Genomic DNA, 16,656 nt, shown 5'->3' with positions numbered 1-16,656 from the left:
ATAACAAATGTATCTCAGAACTTTGAAATTTTGACTGGTGACCATTATTTGCTTTCCTCTTTAAAAATGATTCGTGATTGCCTAGGCTAGGAATATTTTGCAGTTCCATGATACATCATGCAAGCATGGAATTTGGCAGTTGGTGCAGACTTTGGGAATCTCAAACCCCTACAAATTGCTAGTCCATAAACCTATATGAAAGTGTGTAGATAATGCCTGGTGAAATCACAGAAAGTGTGTGCATGTGTATGTATGCAATTAGAGGATTTATTGTGATCGGGGCAGTTTCAGTACCCTACACATCTTTTGCTCCATTCCATAATCAGTAGAAACAGAATTATTAAGTTTTCTAAATTTGCAAACTATACAGGAATCAGGCTGTGGGTTGCATATAGCCCTGATTACTTTGGGGGGGGGGGGGGAAGCAGAAGAATACAAGGTGACACAATGCAACCTAAGGAAAAATGCTAACTGTTAATATCGGGGAAAGAGAAACAACTCACACAGAGTTTTCTAATATCAAAATATAGCAATTTATTCAAGACACTGAATATGATTTGTTGATTCTCTCCTTGAAACAAATGAACTACAACACACAAGGTGATTTGCTGAGGGTGAGTGTGTGTGTGTGTGTTTGTGTGTATGAGAGGGGAGGGGTGTATAGACAAAACAGGCGGGGAGGGAGGAGATGTTGTTTCAACAGAAGCTGGGAAATGTTGAAATGGGAACCCAAGCCTGGCTTCAAGTCTGACACAGACAATAAAACTTCAGAAGCCAGAATTCAGACTATCAGTGAGTGGCTGAAAGAACAATTCTGCAATTGACAAAGAACCACATTTTTTAAAAGGCAAAGAAAGAAAGAAGGAAAGAAAGAAAGAAAGAAAGAGAAACCCCCCAAAACAAAACAAAAACCGACCCTTACCTTTGACAAAGTGCACTTCACTTGGCTCTAAAGTTAGCTTGTTTGTTTTTAAAATAAAAATCAAGGTTTTGTGAATTAGGGGACTAATACTTGTTCATACCTAGAAATATCAGGTCTATATAGAGACCAGTGTTTACCATGTTAAAAATGCAGTATCTTCCTCTCATGGAAAGCTTGCTGATCTATATAGCATGCAGAATGCCTCAGGTAAAGGCAAATTCAGGTGCAATTTCTGCAGTATCTGAAAACTGGTTGTGGGGAAAAAGGAATAATGATTTGCTGTTTTAATGTTACAGCAACTGTTTGTCAGTATTTAAATTCTAATCTTAAAACCTATTACATAGTGCAATCCTATGCACATCTACTTAGAAGCAAGTCCCATTGAGTTTAATGGGCTTACTTCCAGGTAAGTGGACATAGGATTGCAGGTTTATTATGTTAATATCTTGGGCAGTGAAGCAGTTGTCCAAAAAAGTGAACACACTGTACATCTCTACTACGGAGGCACTAGTGTAGTAGTATTTGTAAACAGAAATAAAATAATTTTTTAAAAATCTATATACTGAAAATCTAGACTATCCTTTTATTACTCAGAATAGAAGCAGAAACAATTGTCCATTTTGAGTAGAAAGGCAGGAAACTGGCCTTTGTGCCATGGTGGAACTGCTTTTGCAAGAAAGTTTTTTTTTTTAAAAAAAAATCGCATTAAGCTAGAGAGAGAGAGAGAGAGAGAAATATTTAATTTTAAAACTCTATACTTCTGAAATTATGTGATTATAATTGATATTATGACCTGCTAATACATCTAAAAGATGAAAGCATTTTCCCCTTGCATTTTAAGAAAGACACACCTTGACATGAGTTGCTTTAGCAAATTACCTTTCATGAGGAGATAAAAAGGATACTGCATCTTTAAATGTTTATCAGGATCCATCTGAAGTGTTCTTTTCAATGACTAACACAATCTGCTCTACATCTGGTAGAGATTTCAAGCTTCTAAAATTGTGTTTTAACGTAAAAAATACCTTTCCCCCCCCCCTTTCCAAAAATACACTGGGCTCTTTCTCTTTTAAAAAGTCATATTTCTCCTGTAAAAACCTTTCCCGGCACTGCATTCTTACATAAAGCACTTATTACACAATTTTTTGAAAGTGCCCTTGAGACTCTAAGATGGGAAGCATGGAAGTATTAAAAAGAAAAAGAAGAAGCTGGAAGAGAAGAGGAAACAGAGAGGGAGAGATAAGAGGAGAAGAGCAGCAGCCTGTTACTTTTCATCATGCCCACCTGCCTGCATTTACTACGGGCATAAAAGGGAAAAAGCAAAACAAAACAAGACAAACAAAAAAGGGCACTGAAAGAAAAGAACAGAAAGTTTCAGTCCAAACCTATGCCTGTGATCCTCAAGGCTATAATATTCCAGCTGATAGAAAAAACAACCACCACTGAACAAATAAAAGTAGTCTAGAAAATAGAAAGTGTTGTGATTACAAAGTTGCGCATGTCATCGGTACAAACTGGTCTTTGAACGTCCTTTGGGAGAGCAACTGTAGTGTCCAGATTGGAAGGGAAAAAATACAACACCGCATGGAGGATTCTTTTTCCCATTTTGGTTTAGCAAAGCATTTTGCTTTATACGTTTTGTTTTGTTTTGAATTATTATTCTTATTCTTATTCTTATTATTATATTTGGCACAGCTTCCTCTTCTCTTCTGCAGCCATCAGAACGAGTTCTCACAGAACCAAAGCAAACACTGCAGGGTCTTAGCTGCTGGTGGCCTCCTGCTGGCTTCCAAAGGCTGAATATTCCAGGTGGAAACCGTTCCCCCCTCCCCCCCCCCCTCAAGTGATTGCGTTTTAACTCCTTGGTGAAGGATATGGACAAAAACATTGCGGGCTTCTGTTGCCTGGGAGAGTTGCTTTTGTTGTACCCTCTGGGTTTTTCCCCCCCATTCTGTTTGTTTCCCTCAGTTCTTGCAGTTCTAGAAATGTTAAAAATAGTTTTGAAGAGTGCTTCTACCCACACATTCAATGCTGGTCCATTTGCAATTTCTTCTAAAACGTTTACTTTCGCAGGTCTAGAACACAAACCTGGAAGGCAGAGAGAGAGAGAGAGAGAAAGAAAGTGAAGTGGGTTGACAATCAAAAACATTGCAGAAACCTATTAATATTGTTCTTTCAGGCTCTAGGGGGGTAATTCTCTTGATCATGACCTGGGCAGCCCAGTGCAGAGAATACCGAACAAGGCAACAGTTTCATATTCACAAAGCCTGGTTCACACAAGTACCAAGTTACAGGTCCTCTTTGTGTGCTGGACACCCAAGTTTATACCCCAAGCAGGGCCAGGCAAAGCTGGTAATAGGCCCAGGCCTGATGGGAAATGTAGTCCCCATTTCAAACTGCTCATTAAGTATTTTTTATCAGTTCTAAATACATATGAACTAGAACGATTTATAAAAAAGGTTTTATTCAAGCAAGCGCTTTTATTCAAGATGTGTATAAGACATCACTTCTTCACATTCAGAAATATTTTACGTGCTTTTCTTTGGGCAAATTCATCAACAACAACAGAAAAATCAAGCAACTTTGCCTTGTCAATGTTAGTACTGCTCACTCACAGGAGAGCTACTTTTTAACAAATCTTTACCAATGGGTCCGCCTTTACCTCTACCAGGGGGACTCAGAGTAGGGCCCCCTCAAAATTGTAGGCCCATGCCAATTGGCCCCAAGTATTTGGCCCATATAGGACATGTGCACTGTATGCATAGGGCCTTACACTCAATGCTTACCGTTTTCCCCGCTCAAACATGGGAGTGAAGATAATTCAAAATCAAGCCTGTGTGTGTGAAGGCTTACTCCCCACACGTGTGGGGAGGATCCTCAGTGTGTGAACTGGCCCTTAGGTAATTTGATAAGCTCAAAGTCCATCGGAAATTTGGAGAAAACATTCCACAGAGTAGCAGCATTCTGAAATATCACCCCTTCTTCCACTTGCCATAAAATACCATTGAGGTTATTCAAAAAGCAGTAAAGGGTACTTTATAGATCTGTCAAAAGCTCCCAGCTACTCAAAGGGCTGCCAGATGTTTCAAAAGGTTGAATTCAATGGGAAACCTAAGTACCCAGCTGGGCTTTTATCTCAGTTTTCAGATGGACTTGAGCACAGTTAAAATTCATCTGGATTATACCCACTAACACATAGAGATCTAACATATCATGAGAGGGCAGTTTTACAACATTAAAATTATGTTCATTTATGGGATGTTTAATAAAGGTAACAAAAAACAGGTAAAAAAAAAGCTTACCGATCCATCTGATGCACTGGCTCCCACTTTGTCTCCTCTAGCATTCCAGCAGACTTCAAATATTCCCCCAGTGCCTCGGTAGCTATGTACTAGAGTGCCATTCTATAAATCAATCAATCAATCATATTCATTCAGGGAGATGTTTATTGCTCTTTTTACCATAGGTGCTTTTTGAAAAGTGCACGTAAATTATGCTTAGATCAGTTTCAGAAGGTGTGGATGAATCATTTGTATCCTTGAAGATCACTGTATACAGCGTAGAATCTTGGTCATCCCAGGTGATCATATCCTGGCTTAATATCCTGGTTAAGTAACTAACATTAAACCAGGGCACCCTGTTTCACACACATGGGGATGTCTGGTTTAAAACAAACCAGGATCTCTGTGCCAAAGCTAACGTGCAAGGGGCGGGGAGCAGAAGGGAAGGGTAACAGAGAATCAACGTCATAAACCATAGTTACATCTGAATCAGGCCATTATGTTCTTCTATTTGTAAGTGCATGGTGGCTGAGAAGTAACACATTTTCCTGGATGAAACATATTTTCCTGACCCATATGAATTTGGTTTCTAGCCTAGATATGGGGCAGAAATGGCTTTAGATAGACAACTTTTGTCTGGAAAAGAACAGGGAGGAACTCAGATGCTTTTAAATCCCTCAGTGTCTTTTAACACTATGGACCACAACATTTTATTATAATGCCTAGAATATCTAGTTGGCATACAGATTTGCCCATAGGATGTTCTATTCCTTCCTAGGCAGTCCAGCCTATATGACGGCCCTGAAAAAATCCTGTTTGACAGCTTGAGTTCTGCCACATAGGGGTTTCACAGGATTTAGTTTTATCATGGCTGCTTACCCAATGATGAAATAATTGGGTAAATTAACACCTGAAGCTTTTTAAGAGAACTGACAACACCCAGACCACCTGTTTGTTAACTGAGCATCCAGATGCAGCTGTTTCTATCTTGGCTTCTACCTGAAAGCCACAATTGAGTGGGTGAGGTCAGAAACACTGAAGTTAAAGCGAGAGAAAAGTGTTTAACAATGCAGTCCTATATATGTTGTTGTTTATTCGTTCAGTCGCTTCCGATTCTTCGTGACTTCATGGACCAGCCCACGCCAGAGCTTTCTGTCGGCTGTCGCCACCCCTAGCTCCCCCCAGGTCAAGTCTGTCACCTCCAGAATATCATCCATCCATCTTGCCCTTGGTCGGCCCCTCTTCCTTTTGCCTTCCACTTTCCCTAGCATCAGCCTCTTCTCCAGGGTATCCTGTCTTCTCATTATGTGGCCAAAGTACTTCAGTTTTGCCTTTAATACCATTCCTTCAAGTGAGCAGTCTGGCTTTATTTCCTGGAGTATGGACTGGTTTGATCTTATTGCAGTTTGATTGGGTTTTCTCTCCATATACACTGGTTGCATCCTTTCCTAGGAAACAGCAGTCTCATTACCATGAACCATGCCTTTGCATCCTTGAGGACTGATCTCATACACTTACGACAGAGCTGACTTTGAAGATGGGTTGGAAGCCAGAGCTCATGAAGAATGCTGCGTCCAGTCTCCTTGCAGATATGAGGAGGCAGGAACACATTCAGCTTCTGGGCTAAATTTCAGATTCTGGTTGTATACTTAAAAGCCTTTTAGGCCCCCCAAACCTGGGTATTATGGGTCTAACTCTCCCCGTATGAAAACCCACCACCACCACCACCATTCATTCAGACCAAGCTTCCAGAGAGGTTGCTTAACGTCGCTTTCATTTAAGAAAAAGCTGCAGTAGTGGTTGTCCTGAGCCTACTCTGTGGTGGTGAGGGTGGCAAAGAGACAGTTCTTTTCCACCAGCATTGCATCTTCTCAGTGTTGTCTGGTGGAGCTTTTCCGGGTGGTTTGTGGCCTGTTACACTCTGGGCCAGGGCGTGAGATAGTTGAACCCTCGGTAGCACGCTGTGACGAGTTTCCACGGCACTTTGAAGATAAAGTCACTCAGATTTATCATGAATTGGACACCACACTTAATGCAGCTCCACTAGTAGAGGTGTTCAGAGCACTGTCCGGTTCAGTTTTATTGGATGAGTTTCAGTTATTGAGGCCCGAGGACGTGGACAAGGTGCTTGGCCAAGTCCGGTCGACCACCTGTGTGCTTGCCCCTCATGGCTCATTACATCAAATAAGGAGGGGATCGGCGGCTGGGTCCAGGAGGTTGTAAATGCCTCCTAGAGAGAGGGAGTGGTACTGGCCTCTTTAAAAGAGGCGGTAATTAGACCACTCCTGAAAAAGCCAAACCTGGACTGGGAAGATGCTAAAAACTATAGGCTGGTGGCTAATATCCCCTTCCTGGGCAAGGTGCTTGAGCGGGTGGTTGCAGGACAACTCCAGGCACTCTTGAACGAAATGGATTATCTAGATCCATTTCAATCGGGTTTCAGGCCTGGTTTTGGAACGGAAACTGCCTTGGTTGCCCTGTGGAATGATCTTTGCCGGGAGAGAGACAGGGGGAGTGCGACCCTGTTGGTTCTCCTGGACCTCTCAGTGGCTTTCGGTACCATCGACCATGGTATCCTTCTGGATAGGTTGTCTGTGCTGGGAGTTGGAGGTACTGCGTTGCAGTGGTTCCTCTCCTACTTGGACGGCCGATTCCAGAAGGTGGTGCTGGGGGATTATTGCTCTGTGCCATGGCTCCTAAACCATGGGGTTCCACAGGGCTCTATCTTATCCCCCATGCTGTTTAACATATACATGAAGCCGCTGGCGGAGGTTATCCAGAGATGTGGACTGAGGTGTCATCAATATGCGGATGATACCAAGCTCTACCTTTCCTTTTCATCAAACCCAGGTGAGGCAGTGGCTGTTCTGAACCAGTGCCTGGGCACGGTAATGGACTGGATGTGGGCTAACTGAGACTCAATCCAGACAAGACGGAGGTACTGTTAGCGGGTGGTTCATCTGTCCGGCGAGGTGATGTTTGCTCTGTCCTGAACGGGGTTGCACTCTCCCTGAAGGATCGGGTCCGTAGTTTGGGGGTGCTCTTGGATCCAGAACTGTCACTTGAGGCACAGGTGAACTCAGTGGCAAAGAGCACCTTTTATCAGCTTAAGTTGATATACCAACTGCGCCCTTATCTGGACAGAGATAGCCTAGCTACAGTTATCCATGCTCTGATAACGTTTGGATTACTGCAATGCATTATACGTGGGGCTGCCTTTGAAAACGGTCTGGAAGCTTCAGCTGGTCCAAAACAGGGCAGCCCGTTTACTAACAGGGACTGGCCGGCAAGATCACATTACGCCAGTCCTTTTACAACTTCATTGGCTGCCAGTCCAGGTCCGGGCCCGATTCAAAGTGCTGGTATTGACATTTAAAGCCCTAAACAGTTTGGGGCCAGGTTATTTGAAGGAACGCCTCCCCCCATATGTACCTGCCAGGACCTTAAGATCAACTACAGGGGCCCTTCTCTGTGAGCTCCTGACAAAGGAAGTGAGGCAGGTGGCTACTAGGAGGAGGGCTTTCTCCACTGTGGCACCCCGGTTGTGGAATGAGCTCCCCAGAGAGGTCCGCCTGGCACCTACACTGTACTCTTTTCGTCGCCAGCTGAAGACCTTTTTATTCTCTCAGTATTTTAACACTTAATTTTAACTTAAATTTAAATTTTACTGTTCTAACTCTGTATTTTAATCTTATATCAATTTTGCTGCGTGGTTTTATCCTGGTTGTGCTTTTTATACTGTATTTTGTATTTGTGTTTTTAACCTGTTGGTTGTTTTATTATGGTTTTAATTTTTGTGAACCACCCAGAGAGCTTCAGCTATTGGGCAGTATAGAAATGTAATAAATAAATAAATAAATAATATTGCATTGTGGAGGGGCCACCGCTCAGTGGCAAGAAACCTGCTTTGCATGCAGAAGGTATCAGGTTTGACCCCCAGCATCTTCAGGTAGGGCAGGAAAAGCTCCTACTTGGACCCCTGGAGAGCTGCTGCCAGTCAGTGTTCACAATATTGGGCTAGACAGGCCAACGATTTGACTCCATATAAAGCGTCTTCTTATGTTCCTTGACCCTGAGATATGAAGATATACTGCACTGCTGATTTTCAGGATGTGTAAGTTGTATTCCAACAGGTCTTTTGGGGCTGTGATCTTACTCTCCATGTTATTATGGTTTGTTTTGGATTATAACTGTTGCTTTACTCTTGATACAGAGATTGCTGATTTCACAGATTATGATTTAAAAGGTTTTATAACTGTATTGTTGAAAGCTACTTTGATAGTAGTGAGGATGCTGGAAACATTTATGAATCAAAACAAATAATAATGTCTTCTGCACAGCACATACCATATAGCAGCCTTCCGACCTGGTGACCTCCAGATATTTTGGACTACAACTCCCAGCGTTCCTGACTATTCACTAAACCAACTGGGGCTGATGGGAGTCCAAAACATCTGGAGGACACCAGGTTGGGGAAGGCTGCCAAATACATTCCCTCTCCTAGGCAATGGTACAGTAATGTCATGGGAATGCCAGTGCCAAAAGAAATGTTTTGTCAGTAAAGTTTTGGTACCATTGACTGTCTTGGTACAACGCTATAATGTGAAACATCTGGCCTGTAAAAATGAGAAGAACTTATTTTTAATTAGATTTTATAACATCTGATGTAACGGTTTTATTTGCGGAGTCGCTTTGCAGATTCGTACTCAAAAGGGACTGGCCTACCACAGAAAGCAATGGTCCCTCTCCAGGTGTTGATTATTAATTCATTAATCTTGCTTTGCCAATTCATTACCATTTGGGAGTGGACCTGACTGGATTCTTTACTCTTTTGCCCAGTTTGCATTTACATTTGCCCACAGTAAATAATAGGGCTGTGCAAGCTTTGGGCCTTGGATTTGAAGGTCCGAATCACAGAGGCTATTTTCTGGTGGATCCGCCATTTCCTCTCACAGCCCCAGGCTCCCATAAAGCCTACAATTCCCAGCATGCAGTACCTAGGAGGGCTGGACTTACTGGGGCCCAGGCTGTCCTCACCGCCACCATTGGCCGCTCCTCAGCATGATCACTGCCTTCCGCCATTGACACCTTCCCTGTGAAAGGATGGCAGTAATCATGCTGAGCAGTGGCCAATGGTGGCAGCGAGGACATGTATAGCTTCTGCTCCTGGGCTGCTCCTATAGCTGTAAGTCCAGCCCTCCCAGGCACTGCATGCTGGGAGTTGTAGGCTGTACAGGGGACTAGGGCTGTGAGAGGAAATGGCGGATCTGCCAGAAAATGGCCTCCATGATTTGGACTTTTGAATCCGAGGCCCAAAGCTTGCACACTAGTATTGGGATACACTTCTTTCCTGCATTGCTGGGCCTTCTGGCCTCATTTTATATTAACGTTTCACCCCGCACATTCTTCTGTCTGTTGTACGTGTGTGTAAACATGTGCCACAACAAGCTTCTTTGTCTTTAAGGTAGATGCCACAAGCCTCTTTGTTGTCTTTAGGCATTCCCCCCCCCCATTTCATTTACATTTATTACTTTTCTATATTACTGATAAGCCAAAACTCCTTGGAAAGTTTACAAAAATTAGTACATGCAGTATAACAAACAGGTTCTATTTCAATTTAAAGTTACATCCAAACTATGTCTTAATGCTAAGTTGTGAATTCCACATACCTGAGTATTCCATATATGGACACATTTGTCAAAGGAACCACTGGCTAAGTATTTTCCATCGGGACTAAAAGCTACACTGTAGACAGGTTCTTGATGTTTGGTTAACGTGTGAGTGCACACTCCTCTTTCAACATCCCACAACCGAACAGTAGAGTCAAATGAAGCACTGCAGTAAACAGTGAAAACCAAAAGATTTTCACACAGGATGTCAGGCAAGCCATTTCTATCAAACTTAAGAGCATTTTCTATTTCATGCAAGTATCCATCCCATAGTGTCACATGGGCAAGGCTAGCGTAAAGTTCCTTAGCTTCCTGGCAAACATTGAATTTGGCCTCAGTGGCTGACTGGTACTGTTTCTGGTTTGGTAAACCTGGTGTTCAAACCCTATTTAGCTATGGAATTCACTGGGTGACCAAAGAGTATCAGCGTAACCCAGCCTTGCATTTAAGCACTAGCCTGGTCATTATAGGCAACCAGGCATTGCATGCCGGTGAGCAGTAGTGTTGTGGTAAATTTTGAAGTGCAGGTGCTTATCATGACAAGTCCCCATAGCCACACACCCAAACAAGAGTCCAAAAATTCAAGCAGCTGTGTTGAACCGTATCTACAAACCAGTTCTAGCAGCTTTCATCTCCATCTTTTGTATATGTCTTTGGGTGTCCAAACATCCAATGCAGGGTGGGAGGAGCTGCGGAGGGTGATCTTCACCTCCTCATCCTCCCACCCTGCAGATTTTGTTAGATGGGCTTTTTAACCCATCTAGCAAAGGTCCTTTGGAGGGGAAAGGAAGGATGCTGAAAGAGGCTCAGGATAACTCGTACCTTGGAATCTCTAGTCTCCTCCCTTCCCCGCCCACCAGAACACCCCCTTTTTTCTCCTCCAAGGTCGCTTTTCTGGCCTCAAACGGCAGCCAGTGCAAGGGGCAGGAGAGAGGAGCTGACTCTCTGGCTCCCCCCTTCTGAGGTTGGAACACCATCTTCGACCCCAAGAAGGGAAACCCTAACAATTCTGGGGTCCCTGGGACCATAGGAGTTGCTCTCTTAATTGCACATTCTAAAGCAAGTCACCACAAAACCTTTGCATTGCAACAGGAACAATATGTTATTGTTGGGGAAAATAAATTTCAGCTAACTCAGAGGGAATAGGGAATCCTGTGGGAGGTGGCACATGACTCCAGTGTCCCTGCTAATAAAACAGTGCTGGTACTGCATCCCTGAGAGACCAGGCTCCACTATACTCCTGCAGGTGAGTGAATAGAATTCAATGCAGGCAAATAAGTGAGCTGATGAATGGGTGGAGTGCTGTCTCCCTCCTTTGCATCCAGCATAGAAACTTTCTGCTAGCCCACAGCAAGTTATAAGTTATTTCTTTTTCTTTTGGAAAGGCTAGTAACTTTGGAGAATTATTTACAAGGCTGACCTCAACAATGTCAAAGGAATACCTTGAGGATTAAATGGAAGGACCCATATTTGCACTCCAAATATACTCAGAAGAAAGATGGGATACAAATGAAACAAATTAATTTGTACAGAGTTAATTAAAAAAATACCTAAAGAAGTATTACTATTTATTTGAGCATGTGGAACCACAAGGGCTTGGAAACAGAGGCTGTGATTTCCAGAACGCACTAGTGCAAGAGTAGAAGGCATAACCTCGTTCTTGCTGTTGTTTTTACCTTGCCAACATAATATTGGAGTTTGGGTTGCTGGTCCCTGGTCCCGTTGGACTCCATTTGATAGTATAGATCTCTTTGTTATGTGCCTGGAGGTCATGTACACACGTATCTTGCTTCATACTCCAAATCTATATAAAGAACCAACAGGAAAAAACATTGGTGTTTCACCATCTTCCCCCAACTACCATGCAGCCCAACTACCATGCAGAACAGAGGTACATAGAAAGCTGGGAAATCCTGTTTTTATACAGTTTTGATATTACAGCACACTTTAAAAAAAACACCCTGAATTGAAATCTTTAAAAACTAACCTTTTACACATTTCAACAACAGTTTTTTTTTAAAAAAAATGGCACAAAGATCATACTTGAATTACCTTTAATGTCATATCATCTGAGCAGGACGCTAGAAGCATACCAGAGGGGTCCCATTTGATTGCATTGACCTCATTCTGAAATAGAGATTTCTTTTGTCAGGGCTTGTTCAGCAGAGATTGCACTGCCCATTTCCCCCAGAAGAGGGCCATCTTGGTTTTACGTATTACAGCAATAAGTAAAACGACTGCATGTTAAGTTATTGGTTTGATTATTTCATTCACGAAAGCCTCTCCCATGCTCTAAACAGAATATTAGGAAATATTTATAGGCAAAGGAAGTTAGCTGGGTTCTTTCACAGTTCCCTTTGCATGTCACAGGGTATTTAAGTCTCGCCGAGTCATCTTATGGGAAACTGTCCTACACAAAGTCAGCCTATTGATCCATCTAGCTCAGTACTACCTACACTAACTGGCAATGAGTCTCCAGAAACAAAGTTCTACCTGAAGTTTCCAGGAATTGAATTTGGGATGTTTTTTATGCAAAGCACGTGCTTTACAACTGAGCCAAAGCCCCCTGCAATTGTAATCTATGATGATGGTGATGATGATGATGATGTCATACAGGAAAGTAAAACCCTATTCACAAATAAGGGCTCATTACAGTGCAATGCTATGCCATGCATGTTTACTCAAACAAGTCCTATTAGTTTTCATGGGTCTTCTTCCCAAGAAAGCAAGCTTAGGTCTATGGTCTAAGAAGAAGAGGGTTTATATAATACCTTTGAAATCATGTTAAAATCTAGCTCAGTCATGGCCAGAAGGTAGATCTCCAGACCTTTTGGACTTCAACTCTTAGAAGACTCTGCCTGCATGGCCAATGGCCAAGAACGCTGGGAGTTGGAGCTGAAACCATCTGGAAATCTACACGGTGCCCACCCACTCCTGATCTAGCTGTTCAGATACCCCCACGCGGTAACTGCAATATGTGAAAAAGACCATTTAAATTTACCGTGTGGCCTTGAAATGTTTTGACTGGACGATCACAGCCAAGTCTGCATACATGTATGCACATGTCGGTGCTGCAAGATGCAAAAGTAGTGTTGTTCTGCCAGTCTACATCCAGAGCAGGGGCTGTGAAAGGGGAGCCAAAGTGGGATCATTAGAAAATCTGGCAAAGAAATAAATACCAAACCATACCAACGCTACCTCCACAATTCAACAAAATGATGGATAATTGGATTCTAAACTCATGCAATTGTGTATTCCCCTGCAGTGCTGTAGTAGCATTCCTGAACACCAGCATAATGCCATAGTTTACAACACTTGTGTTACTGCAGTAGTAAGCACACACTAACTTTCCAGAAAAGTAAATGTGAATGGTTCCCCATATTATCCCGCTTAATAACTTATGGACTCCTTGCAAAGTTGGAGGGTGCAGCAACAGCTTAGACACAATGCAGATCCACCAGCTGTAATGAGCATCTGCTAAGACTGCAAAAATATACGGCTCAGGAGACACACAGTTTTTCAAAGTAATCTTATCAACAGATATGCCTATAAACCTTGTATTAGAACTGGAGATGTGACAGTACACTGATATAGTAAAACATGGTGAGAACTTGGAAGGTCTTGATAGAGTAGGGATGAAAGCTGCTGCTTTTCTGTGGACAACAGGTATGCATCAAAAACTGTTCTCTCAAAGTTGTCTATGGTTCTCACCAAAGCATAATTTTAAGATGATGCCCTGTCCTGAGCTCTATCCATCAGGCAGGTACAATGAGCCAGGCTAGGGACAAAGGACCTTTTCAATAGTGGCCCCGCGCTGCTGGAATGAGCTTTCATCAGGGGTTCATTCATCAGGCCACTTCTTTGCAGGTCTTCAAAAAAGTTCTGAATACCCATTTGTTCCCATTGGCCTTTTCTTAATTGTATTTTTGGTCTGCTGGTCTTATTTATAACTGCTCTTTTCATGGATTTTTACTGTTTCGTATTGTTTCTATTATTATGTATGCCACCATGGTTCCATCCTTAAAGGTGATCTAAAAATAACTATAAATAAAATAAATAAGGACTTTCCAGACATATACCTGCTACAGTGTGTCCTTGCTAGAGAGGTTCTAAATAGACTGTGAGTAGTATCCAACTGTGTCATCCCGTTAGCGCAAACGATGTTGCACTAGCAGAAACTAGGTTCTGAACTATGCACAAGAGGACAATCCTATTTGCACATGTGCAGTTGTGCAAACGATTCCGTATTACACCTGCACAATCTGTGATGCAACTAGTTCTGCATAAGTTTTGTGCAATCCGCTGTGCAACCAGATATGCAATAGAACGATTCAGAGCTCTTCTAGCACTATTTGTGTTCACAGAATGACACTGCTGGTTAGTGGCCCGTCCGTTTTTTAAAATTAAGAGAGCAATGCTATGCTCTCCCTGGAGCGCTCTGGTATTGGGGCACACTGTTCCTTCCTATTCCCTGTTGGCTCTTGCAAGCACGGTGGAAGTCAGGAGAGAGGTGGAGCTTACAGTATTTTTCTTCCATCCACAGATGGAAGAAAAATAATTCCCCCCCCTCCATTGCTGACAATTGGTGGAAATATTTAGACACATTGAAATGTTTCTCAGGGATGAGTGGGTGGGGCATACAGTCCCCTTGGATTCTCCTCCACTCCTGCTCTGCCCACTGCCGACTGCCTCCAAAATCCCCATTTTCTGAACTCTATGAAGTTGAAGTTCCAACCTTGTAGACAAAAGTTTCTGCTAGTGCAACATCAGGGGTCAGGAGGGGGGCCCAATGTTAGAAAAAAACCGTCCAAGGTCAGAGCATTTTTACAGCATTGGAGGAGTATTCCTAGACAATCCTATACCCCTGGGATGTTTTCCAGAGACCATAAGATTGCTTTTTTAAAATGGCAGACCTTTCATGGTTGAATTAATTATCTTTAATTAACGGCTTATTGTGATTTGTGTTTTACTATGAAAGTGTAAGCTGTGTTGTCTTTTGCTAAAACGTAACAGGAATGAAAATGTTTAAATCAATTAATTACCTGAGTGGAAAGGAAATTGCTGTTTAGCTTCCCCTGTATGCGCATCCCAAATTATCGTTGTCTAGGTTGGCGGGAGCAAATGGAAAGAAAAAAAACACGCACATACATCAGTGAGCATTAAGTTATGAAGAGAAAAAGGAGACATTACTAGGAAACACATTGGTGACTACTGATAAACTTATGTATTCCCAAAATGTATGAAAAGTCATTTGTCCTAATACACCACACATAATAAAATATAAATTATGTATAATGGTATGTCAGTTATTATACAGGAGAAGTTTAATCTCAATCTGAGTAGAGAAAGGATGCTGCAATGAAACCAAATATCCATTTCCCAACTTCCAATATTCTTTCTCGTTGGCACACTCACACAATAAATTACGCTATAGGGGCCACCTGTAAACTACAATGTTATGTGTACAGTTTGTGAACTGCCCAGAGAGCTTCAGCTATTGGGCGGTATAAAAATGTAATAAGTAAATAAATAAAGAAATAAAAATACAGCAGGTCATCATAACACCGAGCACATGGAGGTGAATTTTATGATGACTTAACAATCTCTTATTTACAATCAATACTGGAGGTACAGTAACATTTACCTCACAACAAGTTTAAATGTTGCAAACACTACAGTGTAGATGGTTATGGGAATTGTCCCTTGAATAAAGCTCTTATTTCAAGGAGGGAGGCAGTTATAATTTATAGGAGGTATACATACTTTAGGAACAGTATGTAGACCTCATGTTCAGGGTTCCAGCCAGCCAACCATGCTCTTTTCTAGGTTACATCTCCCCTTCCAGTTTTCCACAGGTTTTTTCCCCCTCTCAGAGGGCATTTAGCATTTTGTGGTCACCAAGTGTGCTCAGTCCTCATAATGCTGCTTAATTGTTTTCCCCTAAACATGGTTTCTACTTCTGCAAACCTCTGGTTTCCTCAAGCCTGGTAATACCTCTGTCTCATGTGCTGATGGTGCCAATTTGGCTACATAAGGATCCACACTTGGAGAATGAGTTTGCTCTCAGTACTTAGGAAAGATATCTTCCCCTGACATATTTTTGGGCATGTGTTTTTTTGATACCTACAAATGCACACAGTATGTACCAAAATTTTTACAGGAGAACTCGTGCCATATAGCAAACACAGGAATGTTCACCACAGGCTGCACATGCTACAAATTTACCATCCCTTAAGAGACCAATCACTCATTTTGATGAAATCAAGACCTTTTTGAAACACACTCCAGATGAATAGAAAGGAAGTTCTGCTGAATTCCCAAGAGTAATTGCTGCAAGAAGCGAAACAGTACCATACAAAAGCTCTAAGAGCATTAGCTAATTTATACTTTCAAGTTATGTATCTCAACACTTACTTTATCCACACCAGCACTTAAAATGTAATTTCCCTTTTTGTTCCACTTCAGAGCAAAGATGGGCCCTTTATGTTGACCTAAGGTGCTTGCAAGATTTCCTGCAAGGTACATAAAAAACCAAGTGTTAATCTTTGGGAATTGAAATAATTCAGGACTGCAAAGCATCTAATAATTTCGAAACAGCCACTGTTAAATCTTACCATCTTCCGTCCATATTCTTGCAAAACCATCGTATGATCCTGTAGCCAATAGTGTTCCATCGCTCTATAGGATGCATACAAAGACAATTCAAGGCAGTTTTGTATGAAACACACAATATATTGGGTTAGCAATGACACACTAGTTCATCCTTCAATTCTGAGTTTTTAAA

General features: G+C 42.1%; 1 protein-coding gene across 2 annotated transcripts in view; it reads right to left on the bottom strand.

Moving 5' to 3' along the window:
- Positions 1-509: 509 nt before the first annotated feature.
- Positions 510-16,656, bottom strand: part of TBL1X (transducin beta like 1 X-linked) — a 171,738-nt gene continuing 155,591 nt past the window's right edge. For both annotated transcript variants that reach the window (XM_063126363.1, XM_063126362.1), the window contains exons 9-17: positions 16,487-16,550; positions 16,287-16,384; positions 14,915-14,975; positions 12,874-12,995; positions 11,925-11,999; positions 11,549-11,676; positions 9,873-10,038; positions 4,225-4,326; positions 510-3,010 (exon numbers count right to left, since the gene is read on the bottom strand). In XM_063126363.1, the coding sequence (XP_062982433.1) occupies positions 2,984-3,010; positions 4,225-4,326; positions 9,873-10,038; positions 11,549-11,676; positions 11,925-11,999; positions 12,874-12,995; positions 14,915-14,975; positions 16,287-16,384; positions 16,487-16,550 (843 nt within the window). In that variant the 3' untranslated portion in view covers positions 510-2,983. The remainder of the gene's footprint in view (positions 3,011-4,224; positions 4,327-9,872; positions 10,039-11,548; positions 11,677-11,924; positions 12,000-12,873; positions 12,996-14,914; positions 14,976-16,286; positions 16,385-16,486; positions 16,551-16,656) is intronic.

This window comes from Elgaria multicarinata, chromosome 5 (genome assembly GCF_023053635.1).
Source record: "Elgaria multicarinata webbii isolate HBS135686 ecotype San Diego chromosome 5, rElgMul1.1.pri, whole genome shotgun sequence".
NCBI lineage: Eukaryota > Metazoa > Chordata > Lepidosauria > Squamata > Anguidae > Elgaria > Elgaria multicarinata.
This window is presented reverse-complemented; position numbering and strand designations above follow the sequence as displayed.